Source organism: Pinus tabuliformis, chromosome 7 (assembly GCF_031772625.1).
Source record: "Pinus tabuliformis cultivar Carrire ecotype Pingquan chromosome 7, CPIR1, whole genome shotgun sequence".
Classification (NCBI taxonomy): Eukaryota; Viridiplantae; Streptophyta; class Pinopsida; order Pinales; family Pinaceae; genus Pinus; species Pinus tabuliformis.
Genome location: NC_142293.1, coordinates 547,743,713 through 547,754,932, shown reverse-complemented (window position 1 = coordinate 547,754,932; position 11,220 = coordinate 547,743,713). Strand labels below are relative to the sequence as shown.

Genomic DNA, 11,220 nt, shown 5'->3' with positions numbered 1-11,220 from the left:
TAAAAATAGGTAAACCAGGGAAACAATACAACGTGACCTAACTGGAATCCAGAGCAATCTTCACGTTCTTACCGGTCGTTCCGAATTCGATGGCGTTGTTGTAGGAGAGTCCATTTAGGTTAGTGGCCTTTAAAAAGTTAGCCATGGCGTTCTCGTAAAGCACAGCCCATCTTATCGAAGTATCACGGTGTTTCTTTGCCAGTAGAGTGAAATGGATGCCAAATACGTTATTGCCATCTTTCTCTGCGTTCTCGTATCATTTGTTCATGGTTTCCATGCAAGTGATCTGCCAACTCCAGTCGAGGGTCTTTCATGGACATTTTACGAGGAAAGCTGCCCCAACTTGAAGTCAATAGTGAAATCCATTCTTGATGAGGTGCTGAAACAAAATATTACTCAAGCACCAGGGTTGCTTAGACTCCTTTTCCACGACTGCTTCGTGCAGGTGATCTCTACTTTTTTATTCCAATAATGTTTAATTGAATCAGGATTCAGCAACTTTTGAGTTTTTTCAGCATAGATATATGGTTCCGCAGATCAGTAGGAAGTTGGAATTAGTCTCAGAGTTGTGATTAGAGTTAGAAGTAGGAATGAGGGTCAGATGACAAGTAGCAATTTTCTATAATTATATAAATGGGAATGTAATTTCTTTAATTGTAAACATCTGAGAGCTATATATGAATGTATTGGATTGTTTTATGCAGATGAGTAAAGAAGACTAGAACAAAGAATTTTAGGCATTAAGATTTTAAATGTTTTAGAAATTAAAATTTTAGAGGTTTTTGGGTTCAATGTTTGTATTGATTGTGTTTTTCTAATTATATTTTTCTATCAATAATTTTTTCACCTCTCTCTAGTTTCTCTCTCGTTTTTCTTTGTTTAGGTATTAAGATTTTAGATGTTTTCGGGTTCAATGTTTATATTGATTGTGTTTTTCTAACTATATTTTTTCCTCAATTTTTTCACACCTTTCTCTAGTTTTTGCTTGTTTTTCTTGAATATTTTTCACGGGATAATCCGGTTTCTCTGCGTAAAAATATTCATTCAAATCATTCAATTCCTTTCTTCTAAGAGAAATCATTCAAATCATGTATATTTACAGTGTTTAATCTTCTGGCAGGGTTGCGACGCCTCAATCTTGCTAAACGGAACGTCTAGTGAACCGAGCGAGCAGGAAGCTACTCCAAATCTCACACTCAGAGCAGCGGCGTTTGAGATCATCAACGAAATCAAAGAAGCTGTAGAAGCCAACTGCAGCGGAGTAGTTTCTTGCGCCGATATCTTGGCTCTAACAGCTTCCTACGCAGTATTTGTGGTGCGTATTTAAACTCGAAACGACATTAAACCTCTTGTGTATTTGATAAGCCAAACTGGATAATGATCATGGTCTCTATTCTTATTGGGAAAGATTCATTTTACCCTTCATCGTACCAAGAAAAGCCAAGTACTCTTTCAATTTGTTTTATTGAACTGAGAGTGGTTAAGTATTATTATAGTTTGCTGCAACAACCGGAAACGTAAGGTGATCTGACACGGAACGTACCATGATGTCTACAATTTCCCAAATTAGTTTTTTGGAGTTTGAGTGGTAGAGAGTGCAGATTCTTCTTCCTTATCCACCGATTTAATTTATGCAAAGAAACATGTTGGATGAGATTTGAAGCGTAAGGGCTTCACTCCAAAGAACTTCTCAATCATTACTTAATAAGTTTAGGTGAAGGGGTCTCGTATCGATAGGTCGATAAGACATTGCATAATGTTTTTAATCTCTCTAATATAATTTCCTTTTTTATATTTTTTTAATATGGGTTAAGAGTACAGTTTCTTCTCCTTTCCATCCTTCTTTAATTATTGCAAAATGACATATTAACTGAGATTAGAAGAAGAGAAGGGGCCCCCATTACGAATGACCTTTCAACCATTCCTAAATCATAAGTCAGAATGCCAACTGATCATAATTTTGTCTTTTTGTTGGCAAAAATAGGCCGGAGGACCGGAATTTTTAGTACCACTGGGCCGCAGAGACAGTCTAACCTTTGCTAGTCAAACCGTCACTGATGACAATATACCAAGTCCGACTTCAAATGTGACTGTATTGATGACCCTCTTCACTGAAAAGGGTTTCGAGAGTTTCACTGATCTTGTGGCGCTGTCAGGTCAGTTTTTTTATGCTTAGGCAAATGATTTAAAGTTTAAACAAAGTTATAACTTGAGTACATTTTCTTCATTCTCTTCCTATGGAAATGCTTAATGTATACGTTGACATTCAGGAGCTCACACCTTCGGTATCGGTCACTGCTCGGCATTCGTGGACAGGCTCTATCCAACGCAGGATCCCACCCTCAACGCTACATTCGCAAAGGAACTTGAGCAGACATGTCCCACAAACTCCACCGTCAACACCACACACCTAGACATTCTCACTCCATATGTATTCGACGAAAAGTATTACGTTGATCTGCAGAACGGAGAAGGACTCTTTACATCAGATGAGAGTCTCTACAACGATAAGCGCACGCAACATATTGTTAACGGTTTTGCGCTTAACCAGTCCTACTTCTTTGAACACTTTGCCCTCAGTATGCTTAAGATGGTTCAGCTCGATGTGCTCACTGGAAGCGAAGGAGAGATTCGTCAAAACTGCGCAGTTCCCAATACTAATACCTCCTCTTCATCATACTCCATCCTAGATATTCCAGTCACATCTCGTCGTCCTCCTCTTCATGCTACGAATGTGTAATGTTTAGCCATAGAATCCCCAATAGTACTAATCGTCCTCCTCTTCAGAATCCTCAGTAGTAATAATCGTCCTCCTCTTCATGCTATGAATGTGTGATGGTTTAGCAGTAGAATCCTTAGTAGTAATAAAGGTGCAGCACTGACTCCTCTGTCAATAATTCTGTCATTTTGACAAATGTGCAATGCCTGATATGTTTTCTGGGCATTCAATTCTGTCGAATCGAGAGCTGAGAATTTGTGGCAGATGGTGTCCTGCATGTGGGCTGTAAGTAAAGCAGGTGTTCACTGATGTGTCGCCGTTTAAATGCAATTTCGTATAATGGTGTCATTTTAAACGTTTGGATTTTCTACACCAAGAGAGTCTAAATGTTTGGACTTTTTAATAATTTCAATGGATTTTGGTTATCAAAATTGGTTATAGTTACAATTTGCAGATATTTATTATTTATCTTGTAAAACATATTTCACCATCCTCACAAGTTTCCACAATTTAATAGATAATAAATTTTGTAATTTTTAATGGATTTATTATTATTATTATTATTATTTTTAATTGAAATGAGAGTTTATGAAGATATGGTAATTTCTATTGAATATAATTATTTCATATGAATCAATTATATAATATGTTTTTGGAGACATTGAGCTAGCTAAGATTTTTTGGAAAATGGATTTACTATTTTGGGAAGCTTTTGAAATTATTGGATTATGCAGATTACACACATTGAATTTATAATTTTAAGAAATTCCTACCAAAATTTAGGTAAAATTCACAAAAATAGATGACCAAAAAAATTACAGTTTAAATGAACTTCATAGTTAAGAGGTCACATGTTCAATAACAAAGGGAGGTAAAGTTTGTGCTTGTTGATAAATTAATATTCATGCTCTTGGAGTAAGAGGTTACAGGTTCAATACTAAAGGGAGGTAGACTTTGCACACTCTTATAAATTAATTAAGCCTATAAGAGTCTTCTTATTAGAATACAATTTAATCATTTTCTTGATTACATATTTCAATCAAATCATTGAAAATAAAAAACGTTAACATGTCGGAGTCTCCTTATTAAAATATAATTTAATCATTTTCTTGATTACATATTTCAATTAAATAATTGAAAATGAAAAATGTTAGCATATTCTGGTCATCACCACTACATCAATAGATGAAATAAAAAGAGATAAAATCCTTGCATATATAAGTAAAAAATTTAAAACCGAATTATGATTAAAATTTTTCTAAACCATAAATAATTGCTAACGTTTAAATTGTGGCTTTATATAATCTATTTTAAAACTTGGCTTCAATCTTAAAAGACCAATGAGTTAGGAAACGTGGATACTCCAGCCACATGTCCCCATTGCCCTACAACAATAAAATTGATATAACTTTTTCCACTGTATAAATTTATAATATAAGATTTTAAGTCTATAATATAATGTTTTTAACTTTAGCGTTTTTAGGTTCTGGGATGGGTGACCTCCTGGGAAGTCCTGGTTACCGGGTGCAAGCCCCGGAAGTGATGATTGATGCTATGTGATTCGTTCTCCACATTTCACTAGTTTCAATCCCACTTCTTCACCCCTGTGAGCATCACCCGATGCAATGAGTGCTAAGTGAACTATTCAAAAATCATGAGAAATTAGTCAGTTACGACTACCTCTCATGGAAATGGTCATATGTTTGAATGACTTACTTAACGCAGTTGAATCCCAAAAATGATATCTAATATAATATAAAGTTGTTAGGTTATTAAAATTTTTAAGCTTTTATAATATAATATTATATTGATATAATTTAATTTTTTTTAAGGTTTGTAATATAAGGTTATATTAGTTTATAATTTATTTTTTTAAGTTTTATAATAATAATAATAATAGGTTTAAATATTAAATTTTCGTATAAGGTTTAATATTAGATTTAGATTAATATTAGGTTTAATAAAATATTTAATAATATTAAATTTAGGTTTAATAATTATAATACAATTTTCAGGTTTAAATATGGATAATATTATTAATATTAACACTTGTATCAAAATTATATAATATTAATATTAACATAATATCAATACTTGTATCAAAATTATATAATATTAATATTAATTATTAATTATTATTAAGAAAAATGTTGATAACATTAATATTAATATTATTAGTAATTATTAGTTTAGATCCATCTTAATTTCAGGTCTACCAAGTGTAGAGAGATCAAATCTATTTTCATGTTGAAAGTGGTTTGCATCTGAGGAGATTTGATCTCTTTATGGGCTTGGTAGATCCAGAGTTAAGATGGATCTACAATGGTTTACTTTCCCCCTTTAAATAGGCTATATTCCACATGAATACCATGGGTTCTCATATCATGGGTGAATACCATGAAGTTTTTTCATTTTTTGTTTTTTTAATTTTACGGAGTAAAATTTTTTTGAGGTTATTAATTTTAGTTTTTGTTTTTATGTAATTTGACTAGTTAAAATGGTTACAGGACATGAGAGGATGATACATTACAACATCTCTTCCATGATGGCCTAGAGAATGCTTCTATGAGAAATAATAATGTTGCATTAATAATATTATGTTTATTGCCATCTCATCCACCGAGGTTCAACTCCCTGAAGACATGGCCCATCATAGTAAGGATGGAAGGATATGCATCTCCTTGGACTCTGACTCCTGTTCCAATGGTCTCCAAACCTCTCAGTCCTATGATAAACTTTGAGTTATGATATATGTGGCTTGTGAGATGTTGCATATATTTGGGGAGGTTGCTAGTTCCTTGTAAAAAAAAATTTAATAATATTAAATTTAAGTTTAATAATAATATAATAATATTAATTTAGGTTTATAATAATATTACTTCAACATAGTAATGATTAATAACATTAATATTGACTATTATTAATAATATTTTAGCATTAAATCTCATTAATGTTAATATTAACATGTATATAATATTAATAACAACTACATGACGCTAATATTAATTATTAGTCATATTTTCTTTATTAAAAATATTGATAAGATTAAGTTTAATATTAATAATGTTCGTAATAATAATAATTATTATAATAATAATGTTGTATAATTACTTTATTATATTAATTATAACATAAATATATTATTAATGTAGTAGTAATATTCTTGGTAAAAATTCATTTTTATATTGATAACAATAACAACAACAACAACAACAACAACACTAATATTAATACATATTAATAATAATAATCACAAAAACAATAACATTCACATTATCATTAAAAACATCCTAATAATAATCTGTTTCCAATACACGTTTTAATTACTTCCCGTACAGTTTTTAATGGTTTCCAATCTGTCTCAAATTGAGTTTTTAATGGTTTCCAATCTGTCTCAAATTGATACTATTTTTCGATTTCAAAACCTATTGCAAAGTTTTAACCATGAAGGCTTATACTAGATGGCCAAGGTTAACCATTGTTAAACCATGGTTAACCATCAACAATCACCATTACAATGAAAACTATACTCAAATCATTGTCAATACTAGTAAACCATTTCAAATTATCGTGAACAATAATAAAACCATATTTACACCATGGTCAAGTATAATCAATATTATTCAGCTATGGTTGAATATAGTCAAACCATGGTCGACCATATTCATACAATCGTTAAGCATAGCCATTCATAGTGAATACATAGTCAATGATGTCTAAACACGTTGAACATGGACAAATACAGTCAACTATGCTCAATCATAGTAAAAAAAAATATTAAACATAGCCATGTTCACCCATGCTTTAACCATGCTCACCCATAGTCAATGTTTAAACCTAAAAACTATATAAATATATTCAACGTTGCAATGTGACAAACATTGTTGCAATGTTACATTGGATTGCAATTTATCCAACATCGCAATGTGACCTTACAAAATTAGTCAACCACATCAGTAAATGTTGTTGACTATGTTGGACTATGTAAGACATTCAACACTCTTCAAGCTAGGTAAAATATAATCACCTATTAATATTGATAGTCAAACATAGTAGACCACATTAGTCATAGTGAAAAAAAATCAACCTTTATAGTCAATGTTTAAATAGTTGACCATGATCAAACTTGGTAAACCCTACATTTACCATATTTAGCAGTAGTCAACCTTATTCACTCATAGTTTTCTTCACTCAACATAACTCAACCATATTCAATTACAGTCAACCATGGTTGAATAAAGTCAAACATTGTCAACCTTAGTCAGCGAAGGTCATCCTTGGACAGTCACAATCATCCATGATCAACCATTATGGTTAACCAAGATCTCTATGGTTGGGATGGTCGAGTAGGTCAACTAGTCTCTATGGTTAAGAATAATGGTCAATCAATTTATCCATGGCCAACCATGATCAACCATGGTCAACCATGGTTTATCATGTTCAAGCATCTTCAACCATGCTCGACCATGTTCAACCATGGTAAGCCATGATCAACCATGGTTGAATATAGTTAGCGATGGTCCACCATGATCAACCATGGTTAAATTTTGTCAACCATGATCAAGGTCTCTTTGGTTGAATTTAGTCCACCGTGATCAACAGTGATGAACCATGGTTGAAAATGGTTAGCCATTGCCAACCATGGTAGACCATGACTCACCATGGTCAACCATGGTTAATTAATGTCAATTATCATCAACCAAGTTCAACCATGATAAACCATGGTCAACCATGATTAACCATGGTCGACCATGGTCATAATGGTCAATCAATGTCTATATGGTCAACCATGGTCACCCATGATCAACCATAGTCAACCATGATCAAGGTCTTTATGGTTGAATTTGTTCAACCATGATCAACCATGGCCAACCATGTTGAACTATGGTTAAATATCCTTGATCATGACCAAACATGGTTAATCAATGTCAATCATCATCAACCATGATTAACCATTAATGTAACTATTTCTATAACATTAACATTAACATTAATATAAGATTGACCATGGTAAACCTTGTTAACCTTGGTCAACCATGTTCAACCACGGTCAATCATGATCAATCATGGTTAACCGTAGTTAATGACGGTCAATCATGATCAACTACAGTCGAATTTTGTCAGCCATGATCAAGGTCTTTCTCGTTGAATTTGGTCAACCATGATCGACCATGGTCAACCATGTTGAACCATGGTTGAATTCAACCAATCATAGTTGAATATGGTCAACCATGGTTGATTATGGTCAACCATGATTAACCAGGTTGAATATCATAAACCATGATCAAGGTCTCTATGGTTGAATATGGTCAATAATGGTAACTCTGTTCAACCATGGGCAACCATATTTAGAATGGTTGAACATGGTCAACCAAGGTTTCTATGCTTGAATATGGTCAACAATAATGGTTAATCAAGATCTGTATGGTTGAATATGGTCAATAATAGTCAACCTTCTTCAATGCTCAACTCTATTGACCTTCTCAACCATTAATCTAACCATTTTTGTAAGATTAATGTAACCTTAACATTAACATTAATATAAGCTTGACCATGGCCAACCTCGATCAACCTCACCAACTATCGTCAATGATGGTCAATAAATCCACCCCACACATATCAATTATAACTAGCACAACCACAATTACTAATATGGTTGATATCCGACGGTATTTTCCACTTTTTATATGCCGATTGATATATGTAAATGTTATCGATTAAAATATATCAACCATATTAATAAATATAATTGTGATATAAATATAATTGTGATAATATTTATTGAATACTAAAGTCATAAATTATTGTTAATATTAACTTTTCAAAACCATAAATAATTGTGAGTATTGATTGCTCGCTGTCCAAAGATTTTAAAGTATTTTATTCTCTAACAATACTGAGACCATTTATACCATAGCCTTGCTGAGTCTTATTATTGTTAATATTGACTTCATAGCTGTCATCAAATTTCACGGTATTTTAGTCTATAAAATAATTGGCACCATTTATGCCATAGCCATCAAATTCGTCTTCGAGTGATTAAAAATCATACCATATTTAAACTACGGTCCTGCAAACATCGTACTATTAAACTTTATCGTATAGATGTGGCGTGGAGCAAGATTTTGAGGTATCTTTAAAGAGATTACGCCGTATCTGGCGATAGTGATGAAGGTCATCATTTTGGTATGTTTTGTGGTCCAGTTAACTCATCAGTTCTGAGTACGCAATGTGCTGTAAAGGTTTTATTTATTAATTTATATATAGTTTAAATAAGCTAAATAGCATTAATTTATATGGCCCAAGGTAAATAGCAAAGTTTTTTCCATTACTTTTATGGTCGAAACAAAGGTAAATAGTATTAATTTATATAGCGCAAACAACGAACATACCGGCAATTCTGCTTGTATCTGTATAAGGACAGCAAATTTATACATTTAAATGGCAAATAGATGTAAAAATCGAAATTAATTTTGTTTGTGACCATAGAGCGAGTCTTATAATAACATGGACGTGTTTCAAAAATCTGGGGTGATGATCAGGAAAGGTATCTCACTGACATAAACTTCACGACCATTTCGGCCCGTTTTCAGAAACACAAGTTAAAGAGCAGCAATCCTGCATGTACCTGTATAAGGCCAGAAAATGTAAATCACGCAATTATAGAGCAAGTACAGGCATGTGACGATGCTTAATAAAGGTATTTCATTTTCTTTTTTTAATAAAATGTAGTTCACTTACATAAACTCCGATAATTTCGGCCTTGTTTGAAATTAATATAACATTGCCTCAGAAAGAAATTGATGTCATGATTGTAAATGAATTATTAAAGTCGTTTGAAAGTAATCGATAGATAATCGTAGGAATGAATTATTAATAAATGGTTCGAAGGTTGGTAAGTTACTGAAGAAAGCAATTGATACACATAATTTTATAAATGAATTATTAAAGTTGTTTCAAAGTGATTGACAATTTTAGAAATGAATGATTAATAAATAGTTTAAATGTTGATAATTATAAAAAATAGTTATAAATGTCTTCGTTTTCATTTTATATATTTATTTATTTTTATGACAAATAGATCAGATGGTGAGACGGATTTCTCTTTTTGTCTGCTTTTATATCAAAGTGTAGGTAAGCAGGTGGCACGAGTACTGCGCAACTAATGCTGAAGATATATGCATTGTTCTCTTTTTGTCTGCTTTTATATCAAAGTGCAGATAAGGAGGTGGCACAAGTACTGCGCAACTAATGCTAAAGATATATGCATTGTTTTCAAGTGCTTGGATCTTGTTTTAAAGAATTTCAAATAAAATTTTTATTAGAAAACTAATTATATATATAATTAATTTTAAAGTTATCATTAAGGGAGATATCAAATTGGTGAATAAGATTTTTTTGTTTGTAAGATAAGGGACCCCATTTTTGGGTAGTAATTTGACTTTTAAATTTAATAAAACATATATAATCAATCTCTCGGATTTTGAACTTATAATTTTTTAGAAGTAAAAACATACTCTTAAGTATTAAAATTTTAATTTATCAAAAAATAAATTAATATATTCGATATTAATAAATTATAAATAATATATTTCATATTAGTGAACTAAATATGTTTTAATTTAGTATATTTCATATCAGCCAACAATAAACTAATATTCGGTCATTCAGTGCGGATAGGAAACTCATGATTTGTAACACATAAGTTTCATATGAGGGGTTGTAAAATGTGTTAGGAAATATGAAAGGAATTTAATTAGCAATTGTACCAGATGTTACAAAGGAAACGTCAAGGTAGTAGCATAGAAAAGAGTAGCATTAAACTATTGCTCTTCCATGATATTGCTCTTCCATTATTATAGTGAAAGTGTCACCAAATGTTTCCAAAGGGTGTAAGTAGAATTTTGGATCTTAGTTAAAGAGGGGGTCTCAAAAATTGCATCATTGACATGACATGAGTATGGACATTATCTTTTAGGTTATTTAGTGTAGTTGCCAAAGAATGCACTGTAGACATAGCAAAGATGTCTATCCCTAGAAATTATTGACCAGAAGACCTTGATTTGGTGTTTTGGTTAAACATACATATGTATTTTCACTCGTAAGACTTGTGTTTGAAGTATTTTCTTGCTTGAATGGTTGGAATTTATCTAGACTCTATTTGAATATGCCAACTTTATTTGAGATTCAAGATTTCTTGCAATTGATATAGCTCTCTTACGTCATTCAAATCCATTTACATTGTTCCCCAAATTGAAACTCTAGCAAACATTTGTATCATTATGTTTTTAAGCATTCTGTGGATAGGATCATATGGCGTGCATCAAATTATTTTGGATAGATTATAAGAAGATCAAGTTGAGGTCAAAATATGCATCTTTTGAGAATATTTTGACTTCAAGGATGTTGAAAATCAATGAAACAATTATTTTATATAATAAAATTAATGATTTTCATTTTCCAAAATATCAAACAATATCCCATTTCTATCTTTGCGGAAT

General features: G+C 31.8%; 1 protein-coding gene across 1 annotated transcript; it reads left to right on the top strand.

Annotated features, from left to right (window-relative positions):
• Positions 1-211: 211 nt before the first annotated feature.
• Positions 212-3,141, top strand: LOC149248519 (peroxidase 12-like). Its single transcript, XM_089450331.1, has 4 exons — positions 212-445; positions 1,121-1,315; positions 1,985-2,156; positions 2,271-3,141. Exons 1-4 carry the CDS (start codon positions 212-214, stop codon positions 2,738-2,740), a joined length of 1,071 nt encoding a protein of 356 aa, XP_089306457.1. The 3' UTR covers positions 2,741-3,141.
• Positions 3,142-11,220: the final 8,079 nt, after the last annotated feature.